Source organism: Polypterus senegalus, chromosome 7 (assembly GCF_016835505.1).
Source record: "Polypterus senegalus isolate Bchr_013 chromosome 7, ASM1683550v1, whole genome shotgun sequence".
In the NCBI taxonomy this organism is placed as follows: domain Eukaryota; kingdom Metazoa; phylum Chordata; class Cladistia; order Polypteriformes; family Polypteridae; genus Polypterus; species Polypterus senegalus.
In genome coordinates, this window is record NC_053160.1 from 156,144,632 (window position 1) to 156,165,848 (window position 21,217).

The 21,217-nt window shown below is 38.4% G+C and overlaps 1 protein-coding gene across 2 annotated transcripts in view; it reads right to left on the minus strand.

Annotated features, from left to right (window-relative positions):
• The window catches only part of epb41l4a (erythrocyte membrane protein band 4.1 like 4A), a 486,901-nt gene that overhangs the window by 14,888 nt on the left and 450,796 nt on the right, over positions 1-21,217 (minus strand). For both annotated transcript variants that reach the window (XM_039759425.1, XM_039759424.1), the window contains exons 17-19: positions 18,781-18,828; positions 13,572-13,649; positions 10,896-11,015 (exon numbers count right to left, since the gene is read on the minus strand). In XM_039759425.1, coding sequence (XP_039615359.1) covers positions 10,896-11,015; positions 13,572-13,649; positions 18,781-18,828 — 246 coding nt within the window. The remainder of the gene's footprint in view (positions 1-10,895; positions 11,016-13,571; positions 13,650-18,780; positions 18,829-21,217) is intronic.

A 21,217-nucleotide genomic window follows, 5' to 3' on the forward strand; every position in this document is an offset into this window, starting at 1 on the left:
CCGGGAGAGTGGACATGTCAACAGTAGTACCTCCCCTGGGACACGAGAGGGCAGAACCCCCTGGTTTACATCGAGGCCATGAGTTTGGAGCTTGGAAGCTCAACCCTGCTGGGGCCCATGGCGACTGACAGGAGAAGCCTGGACAGCTCCGGAGCCTTGGTCTGAAGCACTTCCACTACACCTAGAAGTGCTGCCAGAAGGGGATCAGGGAGCACCTGGAGCACTTTTGGGTGCAGTATAAAAGAGGTCTCCTCACTCCATTCAGGGAGCCGGAGTCGGGAGGCAGAGGACAGAGCTTGCGAGAGAGGAGTGAAGGCGACAGTAAAAGAGAAGAAAGGAAAAGGGCAGAGCATTGTGGGGTTTGTGCACAGTGTGCATTGTGCTAAGAAGGAAGAAAATAATTGTGTGTGTTTTGAACTTCTGTGTGTCCTGCATCTATCTGTGACGAGGCTAATCCTGCACAATAGATAGATAGATAGATAGATAGATAGATAGAAGAGTAAGGCACTATATAATAGATAGATAGATAGATAGATAGATAGATAGATAGATAGATAGATAGATAGATAGATAGAAAAGCTCTATGATAGACAGATACAGTTGTGCTTGAAAGTTTGTGAACCCTTTAGGATTTTCTATATTTCTGCATAAATATGACCTAAAACATCATCAGATTTTCACTCAAGTCCTAAAAGTAGATAAAGAGAAACCAGTTAAACAAATGAGGCAAAAATATTATACTTGGTCATTTATTTATTAAGGAAAATGATTGAATATTATCTATTTGTGAGTGGCAAAAGTATGTGAACCTTTGCTTTCAGTATCTGGTGTGACCCCCCTTTGCAGCAATAACTGCAACTAAACATTTCCGGTAACTTTTGATAATTCCTGCACACCGGCTTGGAGTAATTTAGCCAATTCCTCTGTACAGAACAGCTTCAACTCTGGGATGTTGGTGGGTTTCCTCACATTAACTGCTCGCTTCAGGTCCTTCCACAACATTTTAATTGGATTAAGGTCAGGGCTTTGACTTGGACATTCCAAAACATTAACTTTATTCTTCTTTAACCATTGTTTGGTAGAACGACTTGTGTGCTTAGGGTCGTTGTCTTGCTGAATGACTCGTCTTCACTTGAGGTTCAGTTCATGGACAGAAGTCCTGACATTTTCCTTTAGAATTCTCTGATATAATTCAGAATTCATTGTTCCATCAATGAAGGCAAGCCGTCCTGGCCCAGATGCAGCAAAACCGGTCCAAACCATGATACTACCACCACCACCACCATGTTTCACAGATGGGATAAGGTTCTTATGCTGGAATGCAGTGTTTTCCTTTCTCCAAACATAACGCTTTTCATTTAAACCAAAAAGTTCTATTTTGGTCTCATCCGTCCACAAAACATTCTTCCAATAGCCTTCTGGTTTGTCCACGTGATCTTTAGCAAACTGCAGATGAGCAGCAATGTTTTTTTGGAGAGCAGTGGCTTTTTCCTTTCACCCCTGCCATGCACACCATTGTTGTTCAGTGTTCTCCTGATGGTGGACTCATGAACATGAACATTAGCCAATGTGAGAGAGGCCTTCAGTTGCTTAGAAGTTACCCTGGGGTCCTTTGTGACCTTGCTGACTATTACATGCCTTGCTCTTGGTGTGATCTTTGTTGGTCGACCACTCCTGGAGAGGGTAACAATGGTCTTGAATTTCTTCCATTTGTACACAATCTTTTGACTGTGGATTGGTGGAGTCCAAACTCTTTACAGATAGTTTTGTAACCTTTTCCAGCCTGATGAGCATCAACAACTCTTCTTCCAAGATCCTCAGAAATCTCCTTTGTTCGTGCCATGATACACTTCCACAAACATGTGTTGTGAAGAGCAGACTTTGATAGATCCTGTTCTTTAAATAACACAGGGTGCCCACTCACATCTGATTGTCATCCCATTGATTGAAAACACCTGACTCTAATTTCACCTTCAAACTAACTGCTAATCCTAGACGTTCACATACTTTTGCCACTCACATATATGTGATATTCGATCATTTTCCTAAATAAATAAATGACCAAGTATAATATTTTTGTCTTATTTGTTTAACTGGTTTCATTGTATCTACTTTTAGGACTTGAGTGAAAATCTGATGGTGTTTTAGGTCATATTTATGCAGAAATATAGAAAATTCTAAAGGGTTCACAAACTTTCAAGCACAACTGTAGATAGATAGATAGATAGATAGATAGATAGATAGATAGATAGATAGATAGATAGATAGATAGATAGACAGTATTCAAACATTGTCGATTATCAAAGGTCACTTTACAAAGTTGGATGACATTTTGCTCAGCTCAGCACCACTTTTGAAAGGTTTCAAACTTGAGATTTGAGTAGCTCAGGTTTCCTTAGAGTCAGGCTAAAACATAGAGAAGAATTAGAGCTTAAAAGCCTTAAATGTCACACACAAAAGTAGTCAGTGTGTCAAAGCCAACTCTGTAAACGTAGAGGGGAAAGGCAGGAAGTGTGAAATTATAAAAGTGCAGTGTTTAAAAATTCAGCAAAACCACAAAAGTAAGTTTCCAGCCCGTCAGATTTTCTATTATATGGTGAACCTTTTCATGAATAACATACAAAGGCTGTGTTAAAGAGACAGCGCCTGTCGGGTTGTCAGCTGACTCTGGATTGTCCCAGCGTGAATGCGGGTGTGTGCACAGCCCTGGGTGGCTCTTGCCTTGTGCTTGATGCTGTTAGATTAAATTGTAGCCTCCTGCAACCCTCAACTTTATATAGTAAGACTGAGAATGCTACATTATGTTATTGTGGTCACCAACATGATTAATATGATTACAGCTAAGATAAATGTTCAATTCTGATGTGGGTATTCTTTTTCAGCTGACATCAACTTTAAATAAAAATAAAAAAAACTTGTTTTTTTGACCAGGTATCTCTACAGCAGTCCTCTCTTAATTCCTTGTTCTGTTTATCATATGAAGACACCTTGGAGTCACCCAAAGTTGTCATTCTAACCACATGAATAGAGGGACACCAGCACTCCCTGTTAGAAAATTCCTGCTGTGCCAAAAAGTGATACAGGAAAGAAGCTAGTCATATATCTGACCCACAATGCTCATCTCTGATAAGCTTTACCCACAATGCATCCACCGTAAAAGCTCAGACCACAGTGCAAGGCCTGATATTTAAAAGTGAACTATTGCACTCAGAATGCCATCTCAGTATACAGTACATCCTTGGCAACTAGGCTGATTCCAGGATTGCAGACAACCCGTCATGAGGAAAGATTAAAAGAGCTGAGCCTTTACAGAAACAGACATTAAGAACTGACATGGTTGAAGTGTTCAACATTATGTAGGGAATTAGTACAGTGGGTCGAGACTGTTACTTTAAAATGAGTTCAGCAAGAACATGGGGACGCAGCTGGAAACTTGCTAAGGGTAAATTTTGCACAAACATTAGTAAATATTCTTCACACTGAGAACTGTAGGTACATAAAATAAGTTTCCAAGTAGTTTGTTAAACAGTAAAACTTAAAGGACTTTCAAAACTCGACTTGTTGTTACTTTGGAAAAATTAAGCAGATATTACTGGTGCATGTTTGTTGGTGTAATTGGCCTGTTCTTGCCTAGATTGTTTTAATGTTCTAAGGGAAAATCTGTAAACGCAGCAATGGGGCTAGTTACCGAGAAAAAGTAACTCTAGTAACTCTGTAACACCTGTATGAAGTGAGCAGACTCCAGTCCTTTTGTTGTATGCTATAATTTCTTTTTCTTTTTTCTTTATTGTTTTTATGCTACTTCATCATAATGCAGATGAATATTTGAATTTTTCCTTTAGGTGATAATAAAATTCACTTTGACCTTCTGCAAATTGTTTTTAGGAGTGTTCTGGTGACTTAACTGTATATACTGTAAGTATTCAAATTCTGGAAAATGAAAACAATGCTGATAGCACCCAGTACAAAGTTAAGAAAATAAAACTGTTCCATCTTGAAAGTATAAATTAATAAGAAAAAACAAAAAAATCAGCAGGTTACAAGCTAGAAATAAACCTTTACTAAAAGCACATCCTTTGATATTAAAGAAAGTTTTCTTTATATATTTTAATGAACATTTTTGAAATGCAAGACTGACTCATTTGATAAGCATCAGGTCCAAGAAAACCTCAGAGTCTGAAGCATGTGAATTTTTTATTGGCTTATAAAAACTACATGATGCTTATTTAGTGGCTTAGTTTAAATATTACTAGAATGTTAATAAGTACACATATGAAATCAGGCATATTTGCACCCCAAGGTCGGGAGGGGGTTACAGTTTATTTCATATTTCACATGGAGCGCATAGGAGTGGAAATATGGAGACCACTGACTCCCAAGCCCATAAACACTTCAGTCAAGCAGCAAGTGCAATTCATTGAAGTTACGTGCAGCAATTCCACTTCAGCAAACCATAAGATATCATCTCATTCTCAAACCCACTTAATTTAATTTAGGGTCACGAGGAAAGAGCCTACTCAGTTGCACAAGGTGCAAGGTAGTAAACAGCCTTGAGCTGGGAACCAGGACACTGCAGGACCCCACTCATGTACACACCAGTACAGGGGGGCAATTTGGAATTAGCAATTAACCAATCCTGAACATCTGAGGGAATGCAGAAGGAAGACAGCAGTACAAAGAGAAAACCCCATGAAGACAACATGAGTACATATGCAAACTCCAAATGGCAGAAAATAGTCTGGAACAAAGAGTCACACCTAAGCTCATATGGGATCATTAAATGATCTAAAGTCCATGTCATATTACACGGCTTCTAGTTGTTGGATATGCCAGACTTGCCAATTACTGCTGCTAATCTAGTCACCGAACCCTGTCGATCTGTACGACTGAAAATCTTTGAGCATGTTAAATTATGTGGCTGTATACCAACTACCCAGCACACTCATGCTCGCTTTTATTTCTTTTTTTTTATTAATTTTATTACAATCCATACATAGCAATCAAGTTTTTACAAAAAAAAGAATTATGCTAAGCACAGATCGATCCCCACCCCTGAGAGAGAGAGCAAGCCAAACGGTGTAAAATTTAAGGCTTGTAAACATACCTAAGTTAATAAATTCTATGTGCTCTATAAACTTATTTTAAAATTTTACTGATTAGATCCTGCCATGTTTTGAAAAAAGTCTGCACGGATCCACTAACTGAGTATTTGATTTTTTCCAATTTTAAATAATATAACACATCAGTTTCCCACTGACTTAAAAGAGGAGAGTTTGGGTTCTTCCAGTTTATCAGAATAAGTCTGCGTGCCAACAGTGTAGTGAATGCAATCACAGTTTGTTTGTCCTTCTCCACTTTAAGCCCCTCTGGAAGAACCCCAAACACAGCTGTTAATGGGTTAGGAGGGATTGTGAGTCCAAGGCTGTCTGAGAGGTAAGTAAAAGTTTTTGTCCAGAATAATGTTAATTTGGTGCAGGCCCAGAACATGTGACCCAGTGAGGCTGGGGCTTGGTTGCAACGTTCGCAGGTTGGATCATGCCCTGGAAACATTTTGGAGAGTTTTAGTCGAGACAGATGTGCTCGATATATAATTTTAAGTTGTATAATTGTATGCTTTGCGCATATGGAGCTCGAGTGAATTCTCTGCATTGCTACTTTCCACTCCTTTTCTGATATTTTAATTGAGAGATCTTTTTCCCAGTGTCCTCTTGGATCTTTGAAAGGAAGGGATTGTAAAATGATTTTATATATTGTAGAGATGGAGTCTAATTCCTTAAAATTGAGCAATATTTTTTCCAGCGTCTATGAGGGTGCAAGATGAGGAAAATCTGGAAGGTTCTGTTTAACAAAGTTCCTGATTTGAAGATAGTGAAAGAAATGTGTAGCTGGAATGTTAAATTTGGAATGTAATTGTTCATAGGATGCAAAGACGCTGTCTATATAAAGATCTCTAAGCAAGTTTATTCCAAATTTTTTCCAGATATTAAAAACTGCATATATGCTTTTATTTCTGACAACCTGCTGCCTGGTGGAGCCAAAAGCATACAAAAGGTTAATAGGTACAGTGAGTTCAGCCACAATCTTGGCGCCTTTTTCTTTTTCCCATTTTGTTGTGATATGTAATGTAAAACATGTGACATTAGACAGATGAGTTTTGCTGCTGTATGCACTGCACTTCAGGATGAGCAGACAAAATCTGTTTAATTTTGTCAGAGTGTGCTGCAAACTAAACATATCACATTATGCGACTCCTTCATGGGAGTGTACCGCTGGCTGCTTCCTACTAGCTAAGATTATATAAATGAAAGCTAAAACTGAAAGCCACTGGAAAATTTGTCTAATGTGACATGGTCCTAACATGCACCTCTTTGGGGATGTGGAAGGAATACTGGAGGAGCTGGACAGACACAGACACTTGAAGAACATGCATACTCCACAGACAACAGCTAATTTTCCATTATGGTGTATTGACTGCAAAATAAGGCAACAGTTTAAAGTAGAATGGAATCAGAAAATGTATTGTAATAATATTAATAACCCATGAAGTCGTAATTGGGGGTACAGGAATTAAATGAACAAAGGTTAGGAAATGAGACAAAATCATAGATGAAAAACAATAGCGATACAGCCAATAACCAGAATATATCACACAGCTAAGTCAAAACACAAGATGCACATCTAATCTTTACGTGAGTTGGTGCTTTGTGTCCAAATGGAGTGTTTGGTTGCTGCCTTTTTTGACACTTGGACAGAGTCATGGACAAATGGAGCTTGCTGTGTGCTTAGCTGCTGGACACTTTCCAAGGAGCTCTGTCACTGGAATGAAACTTTTCTTTTTATGTTCCATTTTAGGGTATATAACCAACAAGTAAAGAACTAAGCCATTTGGAAATGTATTCTAGGACTGAATCAATACCGTGTGAACCTAGGCAGGTTGCATAATTCTTTGTATTTCTTAGAGTTGCTGCTATTGGTTATTAGGCGTATATCACACACTGCCTTTTTTTTCTGTGTGGGTGCGGCAATGCGCTATATCAGCACATGCTACTAACCTCTCTCTCTCTCTCTCTGTTGTGCCTATGTGACCACACGGTAATACCCAAACTATTCCGAAGTGGCGTTTGCACTGATTTGTGTTTTTTGTATCTCACACCCTCATACCTTCATTGTAAGAGTATCCCTTATCTACGATGGAACGTTCAATCAGGAGAAAATATGAAGCTGGTTTTAAATTGAACGTTGTTGAAGTAGTGAAAGAAATTGGTAACTGTGCTGCTGCAACAAAATTCGATGCATCTGAGAAACTGATGCAAGATTGGAGGAGGAAAGAAGATGTAAAAAAAAAATTAAGTGTTGCATTTTTGAACGGGTGTATAAGTCATGGTCTGATTTTATGATTGATTTTTCAGGTTTCAAGACCTGACTTACAGTATACAGTATGTGAATGTATATGGTAAGAACAAATTTAAAGTAAAATCTTAATCTCAATGTCTTTGTTCAATTACTGATTACTAGGATTGCCAAGTACTATGATTGTTCATTCCTTGTCTAGCTGCAGTCCCTTAAGGACACAAAGTACAATTTATGATGTCCTCTGTTGTTGGAAAATTGCATTGAAGTAAAGGTGTGAAAATAAAAGACAGGTCCAGTTAGCAAGCAGTCTGCCATTAGTGGTCCCTAGGGCTGAATAGTCAAGGTATAATAAGGATAGGGAGACAGGTAAGAGGTTTCAGACAATAGTTACATAGCTAATTTTGACATTTCTTCCTGTCCCCCATTAATAAAAACCTAACAGGGTTATATCGGTGCCTTTTGTATTAAGTGCATGTCACAAGTGACCTAATAACACAATAAAATACTATCACAGGGTTTTTGATTCTGCTACTCAGTGCTTAGATATCATGAAACCATTATTCTGACAGCACAGATTAGAAAAACCTGGCGCTGGAGTAGCTGGAGTCCTATAATGCAGCTCAGATTTCTTAATTTGAAGCCAAAAATATGTCAATATTTACCTTGTGAGGTAAGGTTTCTGCACTGTCAACAGTTTCTGCAGCTTTGAAAATCCTTTCTGCTTTAATTATATTAGCTGTGGCAAAGCGGTCTGTTAAGCAGCAGGTGCACATTCAAAAAATTCCTGTGAAATCGCAGACCAGGCTGTATTAGGCACACAGCCAGGAAACTTTAAATATCAAGATTTCATCTTGTTAGTGCAGTCATAAAACTCGAGCGTCAGATTATAAACTTGATAGAGGCATGATGTGTTTACGAGAGACAAAAACACCTCTCAGAATATATAAAAAATGTAAACTTTAAAATAGTGCAGATAAAAAAGTAAAAATGTGAACTTCAGTTCTGATGAGCAAGATCAGTGGAGCAAACCTCCCTATCCCCCTCCAGTATACTTCTATACTATATATATATATATATATATATATATATATATATATATATATATATATATATATATATATTGTGTGGATGGCCGGCCGTTTATCCCGGCCAATACCCCTAAGCCGCCAGGTGGAGCCCTCCTTGCAGCATGGAGGATCCCAGAAGACCAGCAGGGCATCATGGACAATGTGGTTTTTATGCACAGCCCTGCTGGATGCCATGGGGGCCACAAGAGGGAGCTGCAGGGAGGACCGAGGACTTCTTCGTGCCCTATGAGAAGAGAAGAGCTTGAGAATCGTGATTGAGAATCGCATGGACTGGGGATTGGGAACACTTCTGGGTAAGGAGATATAAAAGGACTGTGAGAGCTCCCAGACGGAGAGCTGAGCTGGGTGGAAGGGTGGCAATGCGCCTGGGAGCTGGAGGATTGTATTATTGTGATTATTGGTGATTTGTATGAGTATTGTGGAGGAGAGGGTGTTTTGTACACTGTGGCTGAAGAATAAAGTCGAATTGTGGACTTTTACCTGGTGTCTGGAGTCGTGGACAGGGGTTCAAGGGAGCGAGAGCGCCCCCTATCTATCACAATATATATATAAATATATATATATATATATATATATATATATATATATATATATATATATACATACATCCATCCATCCATTTTACAACCTGCGGAATTCTAACTACAGGGTCACGGGGGTCTGCTGGAGCCAATCCCAGCCAAGGCACAAGGCAGGAACTAATCCTGGGCAGGGTGCCAACCCACCACAGGACACACACAAACACACCCACACACCAAGCACACACTAGGGCCAATTTAGAATCGCCAATCCACCTAACCTGCATGTCTTTGGACCTTGGGAGGAAACCGTAGCGCCCGGAGGAAACCCACACAGACACGGGGAGACCATGCAAACTCCACTACTATATACACACACACACACAAACAATAATGGGACCGACAGAACTCATTAGAAGAGAGCTTATTGAACAGGAAACTGAAAATGTGAATGGCATCTAGGGTGGAGTATTTCGGACCCTCAGGAGATCAGATATTACATTTTTCGAGCATTGGTGAGCAATGAGAAGAACAAGATGAAAGAGTGAGTAATGAGCAGCTTTTGAGATGAGCAGCACATTGATTAGAATACTTAGAAGAAGGTAGAGCCATAATGTAATTTATGCTGTACAAATCATTTATGTTGCATGCTGCCAGTTCATATGTTATGCACATTCCTGTGCATTTTTTACATTTTATGAATAAAGTAATTTGTGATCACCAAGTATGGTTCTCCTTCAACTTGGTCCTATTCTTTTTTACAAGAATTAACACTACTTTGGAATTTTAATTCCACTTTTTATAGTGTTCACACAACTAGCCTCTAACACTCAGATGAAAAAATGAGATATTAAGACTCCAATCTAAAGTTATTTCTACTTTTGTAGCCAAATTGATTATGGCAGAAGCCTGCTGTTTGTGATGTGATGGCATCACCTACCACTCTTGCACTAATCAACTACAAAAGTCTCCCAAGCTCGAGGAACTCAATAAAATAAAATGTAGTACATTGCCTTTGTACTGCACTGAATATTGTTAATATTTTATATTTTGCAGAAGAGCTAAAGTTGGAGTCTGCTACAAAAAGAGTGATAACATCACCCACTCTCTTATCTAGGCTGCTGGCACATCACATGACTCGAAGTAATGTAGTGTGCCTGGCACACTTCATGACTCCAGTTGATGGCTCTTCTTGCCTTGAAGATGTCAAATTATACGACTAGCCATTGTAGATGAAGGATGCTACCTGACTTTTCACCAAAGCTTTCAATTTCCAGAGCATTGCAAACTTGTTACATTCTGACAGCCACGCAAAGTGCTGTCTGACAGTCCTGGTGACTCTGTGAATGTTTTCAACGTATCCTGAATTCAGCCACAGTCCCAGTCTGTCATTTTCTTTTTTCCATTCGCAAATATAAAAATATCAGACAGAATAGAAACTTTTATTTGTGTGATATAAAAAGCATTTTTCTTCTTTTCTTGCAGCCTCACTGTATGTATTATACTTTCAGAGGAGCACTCATTGGTCATCAGTTCTTATACAGGCAGAAGCCCACCACCCCAGCGACTTAAGACAAAATCCAGGCTGGATGCTTGTGCATGGTGAGATGCAGAGCACTATAACTGAGTTGCTGAGGATGTCACATCAAATGACTGCTGGTCACAGGAGCTGTGACTCGCTAGGATTATGTCAATGAGGGCTAAGACTGAAATTTGCTAGAAAAGCTGAATAGTCTGACACCACATTTAACAGAGACAGAAGCCTAAGAGTTACTGGAATGTCTTTTATCCCAGCAGGTTGATGGCTGGAACATATAGTACCATAGATATGAAGGCAATGACCAATGATGTTTGAGGCTTGATTTGGCCATTAAATAAATATAAAAACTAAGTTGGCAATATTTTGAGTCTCAATCATAATTTAAAAGAAACATACGATCGTGAGCGATGTCTGGAACGCCTATGGTTAGGGTCATTTTGGGACTTCTCCTTCTGCCGCCGTAATACTGCTTCCCATTGTGGTGCTGAATCCACCATCTCGTTTTCCTGCCTTGACCTAAAAAAGAAAGACTAGTTAATGTACAACCCTCTTGATTCAGAATCACATTCATCTATCAAATAAAAAACTCTTTCAACCCGCTTTGGTTAGTATTTTCTACTCCTTCCTTTATACCTTTCTTCTTTTAATGCTCTTAAAAAGGTGTCCTCCATGCCCTAATCCAACAGACCTGGAAATACTTATGGGGTTTGCTTGTGATATGCCAGAATTCCTCCCAAGACTATCTTAAAATGAAGCCTCTCCTCCTCTGTCAGGTGAGTCAGTAGTGGGAGTGAAGGAGGAGGAGGAGGAGGAGGAGGAAGAAAAACACTATTGTCCAGGAAAAATGATACATTGTAAAGGCAAATGTGGAACATACATGTTTGTTAAACCGGAGACTTGGCTATGACAGTTGTGTTCTGTCCTTTAGGTGTGAGACAAAGTTAATACATACAAGTACAATGTCAACTCCACTTCATGCAATTTAGAGTCAAGTTGCAAGGCCGGAAACAGAACCCGAAAGGGAATCAGCCCACACACACACAGACATACATAGACACGCGCACACATACTCAAGATGAAATCGATAATTTCCCTAATCTTTGTGGGTATGGGAGGAACACCCAAACAAATTCAGGGATAACATGCAAATTCCACATAGGAGAAGCCGAGGTATGGGATTTAAACCATGGACTTTGAATCTGTAAGGCAGCAGCACTAGCCACTGCACCGCTGTGCCACTATATTTCCCTACGTTGCTCTGTAAAAAATATTATTAATGATAACTGTAGACTTTTCCTTTTTTTAATACAAACTTTTATTTGTAAGTTTCAGTAGTCATATCCACAAGTTGACAGTTAATACTCAGTCATTAGGCCTGTGGAGTGTTAAAAGCAAATGTCTAACAGCATTTACTAATTGGAATGTTTGTTATCCATAAGTCTGCTTCCAATCCCGCGTACATAACAACATAAGAAATTTGACAAATGAAAGGAGACCACTCAGACCATCAGCTCATTTGTTTAGCTAACAGCTAAGATACCCCAATATCTTCTCCAGATACTTCTTAAAGTTTGTCAAGGTATTTGCTTCAATTGCATGTGTTAGTAATTTGGTTCAGATTCCAAAAAATCTTTGAGTAAAGAAGTGCTTCTTGTATTCAGCCTTAAAATGGTGTCATTAAGTACACAACTCGTCTTGTAGTTCAATGAATTTGGCTGGATTGACTTTTATCAATAACTATGAAAATTTTGAAGACCTGGATTAGGTCCCTATGCAGTCTCCTCTGCACGAGACTAAACAGGTTTAATTGTCAGAGTCTGTCAGAGTACGACATGTCCTTAAGTCCCAGCATGCATCTGGTTGCTCTGTTCTGCGCAGCTTCAAGCTGCTATGTCTTTCTTGTAACGTGGTGACTAGAACTGTGCACCATACTCCCTGTGCAGTCCTAATAGTGCATTAAATAGTCTGAGCATAATATTTCTCAATTTATAATCAAAAGTTTATACACAACCAAGGTGAGCAACCATACAGCACATGCTGGGCAAATAAAATAAAATGAAAAATACATACAAGACATTTTTGGTGCTATCAGGTGTATGACAGTAATTTACTAGTAACAATCCCTGCAAATTTCACCCCAGTTTCTATAGGACGATAATAAGAGACACTCGTTTTTGGCCTGTCAGACCTCGAATAAATCTACAGTATGCATTACTTAAAGGTTCAATTTGTTCCTATAACCTGAAGATGATCTGCCCAATAAAAATCTCCCTTGTGTGAATTTATCTAGAGGAGCTGCTATTTGTACAAATGAATGGACAGCCCAGAGGCAAAGTTATCTCTCCCCCTTTATCTATGCTTAGGAGGATTTGTTGAGGACCAATATTTAAGATTAAACCTTTAATGGCAGACATAATCTACATCTCTGTAATTCAAATCAAAGAACTAAAATACCTAAAGAATGCAGTTTTGTATGTGTGTGCATTTTCAGGACTGAATTTCCTCCTCCGTCCTTGCCACATGCCATCTAAGGGATTTTTCCATGAGTAGGTTGGGAATAATTTACTTCTCTACATAGCTACTGTTACTGACTCAATAAAAGCATAATTTACATACGGTATAAGCAAACTGCAGCATGGCATCACAAAAGATGAATTAATAATGAGAGGTGTTGAATAAATAAAGAAATGAGAAAGCATTTCTGCCTTCCCAGCGGGTAGCGAAACCTCACAGCTATTCTTCATTGCACTTCAGCCTTACGAAGCGTCTCGTTTAGCTACACATCACCTGTTTGCAGCTGCATGGTGCAGTGTATTATTTTTATAAACAATTCTCTTCCTTCTTGAATGTATAAAATATTAATGGTTGTCGGGACTTGTAAACTGTATACCAGCCTGTTAATCAAGTTGTGCGCGTCTTCACTTTTCTTCATCATGTTAACAAAATTTCTGCTGTTTTCACTCTTTTGCTTTAATGTACAGTAAATAAGCCTCCTTATTTTAGCTCAAACACCTGGGAATAAACCAACCCCTAAAATACTGAACAGACACACAAAAAGGAGTTTTTTTTTACTTGTTTCTCTTTTTCCGATGATCCCTGCTGGAATTTTCAGATTCACTTCCACTGCTGGTGTTTCCTCGGGAGCGTGACCTGACGGTGAAACCAAGAATAAGTACAGTCTCTCCTGACTCTTAATTGAAAAGCAGACATCTTTTTAATTTAATTCATACTTTACACCAGTCATGCCTAAAGTTTGTGCTTTGCACCATTTGCATGCTGCAAGTGTTCAAGAATCTGTGGCCACTCCTTGGCTTTCATGAAACTCTTTATCTAATCTATTACTATGGCCAGTGAATTCTATCCTGTTAGTGCTTTTTCAACAGCAATTAATATAATCGTTAAAATATAACTGTGATAAAGTGAATAATGTTTTGTAAAAGTGGGTTAACTGACTGCCTGTGGATCAACATTTAAGCTAGAATACACTTACCATTAACTTACTGTGTATATCTACATTACTTTACTAAGACTTTTAGGCAAAACCTGCACTGTTATAGCACACTTGTCCTCTTTTCATCCATCCACTTCAAATCAATGCCAATGAAGTTGATGGAGAGAATTCTGTCTGGGAGCTGAATAGTGTGAGAAGAACCTACAGTTGAAGCCAATAAAAATAACAAGGATGACTAGCACCACCTTCATTGAATTCCTGCCCTGGTGTCAGTAGGGGGATATGAAAAAAGTGGAACAAATTAACAACAAGATGTAACAAGAAACGAAAAATAACTAGCGTATATACTCGCGAATAAGTTCTCCCGCAGATAAGTTTGGACTTAATTTTATCGTATAATTTCTGGTATTTTATAATGTCGGTCATATAAGTCGAATGCAGAAAACTTATACTATTGTTCCAAGAGTTTATGATATGCTATCGCCCACCTGAGAGAGTAACAACCGAGCACACTGCCTTTTTTTTCTATGTATTGTGCCTATGTGATCACACGGTAATACCCAAGCTATTCCGAAGCAATGTTTGCACTGATTTGTGTTTTTTGTATCTCACACTCTCATACATCTTTATCATAAGAGGATCCCTTATCTATGATCAGAAGAAAATTTGAAGCTGGTTTTAAATTAAAAGTCGGTTAAGTGGCGAAAGAAATTGGTAACTGCGCTGCTGCAACAAAATTTGAAGCATCTGAAAAACTGATGCGAGATTGAAGGAGGCAAGAAGATGTAAAAAAAAAAGAAGTGTTGCATTTTTGAACGGGCGTATAAGTCGGGGTCTGATTTTATGATCGATTTTTCGGGTTTCAAGACCTGACTTATACGTGAGTATATACGGTATTTGACATTGTGATTTGTGTACCTAACTATGTTTAATTTAGCTAAAGTAAGGACAATTCTTTTATATGTACTTATTCTTAGAAAAATATACATGTGTTTTGCACGTTGTGAGCATACGACTGGATAAACTGATGTGTGGATTATGTGACACAAGTTACGTGAGATTTTTTCATGAAAGTGTTTTTGACATTGTTTACTATCGTCCAGCTATGGTCACCATTGAATCACATTCTATCAGTAACATATAAAAAATATTGTTTTTAGATGGATTATTCATTTCAGCATGATAAAAGTACAAACCGGATTCCAAAAAAGTTGGGACACTAAACAAATTGTAAATAAAAACTGAATGCAATGATGTGGAGATGGCAAATGTCAATATTTTATTTGTAATAGAGCGTAGATGACAGATCAAACGTTTAATCTGAGTAAATGTATCATTTTAAAGGAAAAATATGTTGATTCAAAATTTCACGGTGTCAACAAATCCCAAAAAAGTTGGGACAAGTAGCAATAAGAGGCTGGAAAAAGTAAATTTGAGCATAACGAAGAGCTGGAAGACCAATTAACACTAATTAGGTCAATTGGCAACATGATTGGGTATAAAAGAGCTTCTCAGAGTGGCAGTGTCTCTCAGAAGCCAAGATGGGTAGAGGATCACCAATTCCCACAATGTTGCGCAGAAAGATAGTGGAGCAATATCAGAAAGGTGTTACCCAGCTGAAAAATTGCAAAGACTTTGCATCTATCATCATCAACTGTGCATAACATCATCCGAAGATTCAGAGAATCTGGAACAATCTCTGTGCGTAAGGGTCAAGGCCGTAAAACCATACTGGATGCCCGTGATCTCCGGCCCTTAAACGACACTGCACCACAAACAGGAATGCTACTGTAAAGGAAATCACAGAATGGGCTCAGGAATACTTCCAGAAACCATTGTCAGTGAACACAATCCACCGTGCCATCCGCCGTTGCCAGCTGAAACTCTACAGTGCAAAGAAGAAGCCATTTCTAAGCAAGATCCACAAGCTCAGGCGTTGTCACTGGGCCAGGGATCATTTAAAATGGAGTGTGGCAAAATGGAAGACTGTTCTGTGGTCAGACGAGTCACGATTCAAAGTTCTTTTTGGAAATCTGGGACGCCATGTCATCCGAACCAAAGAGGACAAGGACAACCCAAGTTGTTATCAACGCTCAGTTCAGAAGCCTGCATCTCTGATGGTATGGGGTTGCATGAGTGCGTGTGGCATGGGCAGCTTGCATGTCTGGAAAGGCACCATCAATGCAGAAAAATATATTCAGGTTCTAGAACAACATATGCTCCCATCCAGACGTCATCTCTTTCAGGGAAGACCCTGCATTTTTCAACAAGATAATGCCAGACCACATTCTGCATCAATCACAACATCATGGCTGCGTAGGAGAAGGATCCGGGTACTGAAATGGCCAGGCTGCAGTCCAGATCTTTCACCTATAGAGAACATTTGGCATCATAAAGGGGAAGGTGCACAAAGAAGGCCCAAGACGATTGAACAGTTAGAGGCCTGTATTAGACAAGAATGGGAGAGCATTCCTATTTCTAAACTTGAGAAACTGGTCTCCTCGGTCCCCAGACGTCTGTTGAGTGTTGTAAGAAGAAGGGGAGATGCCACACAGTGGTGAAAATGGCCTTGTCCCAACTTTTTTGGGATTTGTTGACACCATGAAATTCTGAATCAACATATTTTTCCCTTAAAATGATACATTTTCTCAGTTTAAACTTTTGTTCCGTGATTTATGTTCTATTCTGAATAAAATATTAGAAGTTGGCACCTCCACATCATTGCATTCAGTTTTTATTCACGATTTGTATAGTGTCCCAACTTTTTTGGAATCCGGTATGTAATTATGACACAGCACAAGTACAACTGAAGTCTGTATGAAGGCGACTAACAATGAAAAAAAATATCTGGTCACATTGCTAGTTGAACCAGCCTTGCAGCCAACACTTTAAATGGCGCAGTTGACATGATAAGGAGCACACAGAATACTGTGAGAACAAACTGTAATTGTGTCTGAAGTGGTATGTTCAGCTAGAGTGCTGGAAGAGCAGCAAGTAAACAGACAATGGAAGTTGGACAGATACTAACTAGTAAGAAAACATAACTCTGGAAATAAAGGGAGAAGACGGAAAGCGGTAGAAGACGTTATAACACAAGGCAAAATTAGACATAACGACACAGAAGCATTAACAACTGCATCATCCTAAATCTAAAAAGAAAACAAAAGGTTTGTTTCATTAATCCAGTTAATCATTATTTAAATATTGAAAAATGTTTTTTCTTAAAGTGAATACATATCAAACTGCAAACTCTGATAATTTTTTTTAAATCCCACTTAAGTTCAACTTACTGTGTGACTATGCAACCCCTCTGTGTAACTACTGTATAAACTACCCCATTAATAACTCTTGCTCTCATGACCAGCAGCCTGAACCTGAGCAGAGGGATTTTTAAAAACCAGACACTTGAAAATTGAGACAAGCTACACAAATCAATGGAGGTGACAGACAAACTGCTTTAAACGGAGGCTAAGAGAATGTTTCACTGCTGATGTTAGCTCCTCTTGGCAAACATCCTCACCTTAAAGTAAGCACATTGTACGTGGCTATTGGGTTTTGCTCAATGGAGTTACCATATGTGACCTCTGGTCAACTCTAAAGCATGTCCATCCATCCATTTACACAAGCCACTTAATCAATTCAGCAAAGTCCATATCAACTCGTTATAAATATTTTAAGAACGCTACAGTTTCTTTTTATGCTAATTAAACTGTTATTTAATATCATTAATTTCGTTTTGCATTTAATCACTATTTGATGTGATTTCTGCAATAATTAATGTACACTATATTAAATACTTTTATTATTAACCTCTGTGGTGGGCTGGCGCTCTGCCCGGGGTTTGTTTCCTGCCTTGCGCCCTGTGTTGGCTAGGATTGGCTCCGGCAGACCCTCGTGACCCTGTAGTTAAGATATAGCGGGTTGGATAATGGATGGATGGATGGATTATTAACCTACATGCTGTGTTCTTTCTGCCTGACAGGCTTTGTTTTGCTGTCACTACAACAGCAAGGTCATCTGAGGAGCTCTGGATAAACCTTCAAACTATTACACGTATGCACAAAAATCTACTTGTAACGTTAGACATTTTTCAGTACATTTTTATTTTTGTACGTCTCAGTTTTTAAGGATTATGTTGGGATCGAGAGATGCATTTTTGACTCCATATCTTGTGCACTAGTAGTAATCATAGTTTCACGTATACAGAGTACAGTGAAATTCTTACTTGCATGACCTACCATCATGCAACACGTCAGCACTCTCTGGTTTCATGATGAACATGAATGTATTTAAAATAGAGAACTTCATTTTAGGGAGTGCACTTAAGGCTAATAACTTATTGATTATACCATTTGCTGTAAGAAAGTACATTAGAATATCATTTATAGTATGAAGTCCAGTCAATTCTGTCGTGAGGCTAGGGTGATAGGGAGAATAAAAATAAAAGATGAAGTTACAAATATCTGACTTTAGAAAAAAACGGTAAAGTTGAAACTGATCAATAATTCCTAAGAACATTTAAACTCAGAATTTGGTCATATAAATTGTGTACTGACTGTATTATTTTTTCAGTATGGGAAAGGTGCTGTATAAATAAAATGAGCTATTATTATTAATATGATCGCAGTATTATAAAAGTCTTAGACATTTCAAAATGATACACAGCATATATTTAAGATTAAAAACTGCATTTTATTAGGCAATTCTCTAAATAATTGTAAATGATTTTGGGTGTTTGTAACACACAATCAAATGTCTTTACGTTCATAAATCAATCATAAAAACAAGGAACCCATCACATTTTACAACCCTGATAATGAAAACAAGCACCTTCTTCGTTGCTGCTTTAAATCAGTATCCTCGTTATTCTGCCCTTTCCTTCAAAAAAAGAACACAAATATTAGTTTTGTATTTTGACTTAACTCAGGATCACTAAAATAAGAACTGTCATTTAAAGACAAAAAGGTGAGAAATCCACCTGCAATAACATGTCACATAAAGCTAAAAAGGTAAAAAAAAGACATTTGACAAAGAAAGCTGAAAAAGAATCCAGGTCTGTAATTTTACACATAGCAGATTTAATCAAATTAATGTTACACTTCATGGAAAGTGTAATGACATTAAATATAAAATTCTTGGTCGTATCTCATTTAGCACCTAGCATTTTTCTTTACCAGATTTATTAAAATTAACTTCCCAAATTCCAACTGAACACACACTTTTTAAACTGCTAGCATGTCACATAATTAAATTAAATCACTAAATGTATAATACCTGCACACAATGAAGAATAACATTAGATAAAATAGACTTAGTGATAAATATGCTTTGTCCATCCATTTTCTACACTTCATTTTTTAAATGCAGATCACAGATCAATTCTGGCAGTGTTTCATTCCGGTGATCACTGATGTTAAAAGCTTTATAGAACAATTAAAACATATTTCCTTCTCTTTTCTCCTGTAAAATTATACACAACCCATCAACTTTAAGACAGAACTGCCATACACATACTACATTATATTATCTATTCATTTAATGCACCTTCTCCATCAAGTTTCTAGGGATACATGGAGCAGGAGCTAAGCCTGGGAGCATTTCACAAAAAGCAGGAAACAATCTTGGTTGGTTCACCAGTCCATCATAGCGTATACTGCTACATCCACCAATTTAGACCTGTCAATTATCCTAACCTATACTGTACATAATCAGGGGTACAACTTTGTACGTTAGAAAGTTGTGATTCGAACAGGCCACTAAGCCTAACAAGCTTGTCCATCATATTCACAAAGATTGTCCAAAAATAACATCAAATCGAGATTTGAAGGTCCCTAAAGTCCTACTCTCCACTACACTTTTTATAATTCACCTGGCGTGTCTATAGTTCTTTGCGTGAAGAGAAACTTTCCAACATTTGTACAAAATCGGCCGTGTTCTCGTGTTCTAAATGCATGGTTTATTTTAAAGTAACAGACTGATCTACTGTACTAATTTCTGTCACAATTTTAAACACGTCAGCCATGTCACCTTTTAATATTCGTTTGCCTAAACTGATGGGTTGATAGCACTTTACTGTAGCTGTCCCCTATTTGGGTTTTTACAGCAGCTCTTTCAAAAATAAACAGAATAATAAATATATATATAGACACACTATGGTCTGAACACATATCTGAATGACTAAAAAGAAAGATAATTAAAAAGAAAGAAAACTCCTGTCCTGGCAGTCCCAGTCACAGTGAGGCATTATTCAGATGTACTGCTGTTGGTATGAAGGAGCCACTGTAGCGTTTCTTGGAACACTTCTGCTGAATAATTTACTGGATGAAAGTCCCCTGTTTGTGTCAGAGAGAGGATGTGCAGCATTGTTCATAATGGCACTCAGTTTTGCTTTAATTGTCTCTTTTGCTGTGACCTCCTGGGAGCCCAGAATGTGTCCCATAACTTAGCCTGCCCTTTTAATTAGCTTGTTGATTCGGTGAGCCTCTCTTGAAGTGATGTTACCAGCCCATACATCACAGTGTGGAAAATCGCACAGGCCATCACAGAGTTGTTGAAGATGTGAAGGATGTCACTACCAAGATTAAAGGAACACATTCACCTAAGAAAAAGAGCCTGCTCTGACCTTTTTTATTTAGTTTCTCTATGTTCCAAGACCAGTCCAACCTGCCATTAATGTGGACCCCCAACTACATGTACGAGTGGCAGAGATAGCAAAAACAGCAGTAGTGGTCAAATCAACCATTTTGTACATTCTTAAAAAGAAGGAACACACTGGTGAACTCAACAACACCAGAAGGTCTGGAGGACCACAGAAGACAAATATGTTGGATGATTGCAGAGTTCTGTCCTTGGTGAAGTAGAACCCCTTCACAACATTCAGACAAACCAAGAACACTGTCTGGGAGGTACGCCTACTGTATCATTGTCAAAGTCTACAATCAAGAGAAGGACTTCATGAAAGTAAAGACAGAGGGTTTACCACAAGGTGCAAACCACTGGCAAACCTTAAGGACAGATTAGACTTTGACAAAAAACATTTTTTAAAATCCTGTCAAGTTCTGGAAGAATTTTCTTTGGATAAAGGAAACTAAGATCAATATATACCAGAATGTTGGAAAGGGAAGAGTACGGAGGTGGAGGCAGTTTTATGGCCTGATCATGCATGGCTGCGAATGGAAGTCAGTCACTGGTGTTTATTGATGATATGACAGCTGGCAGACGTATCAGGATGAGTTCTGAAGTGTACACGGCTATACTGTCTGCTCAG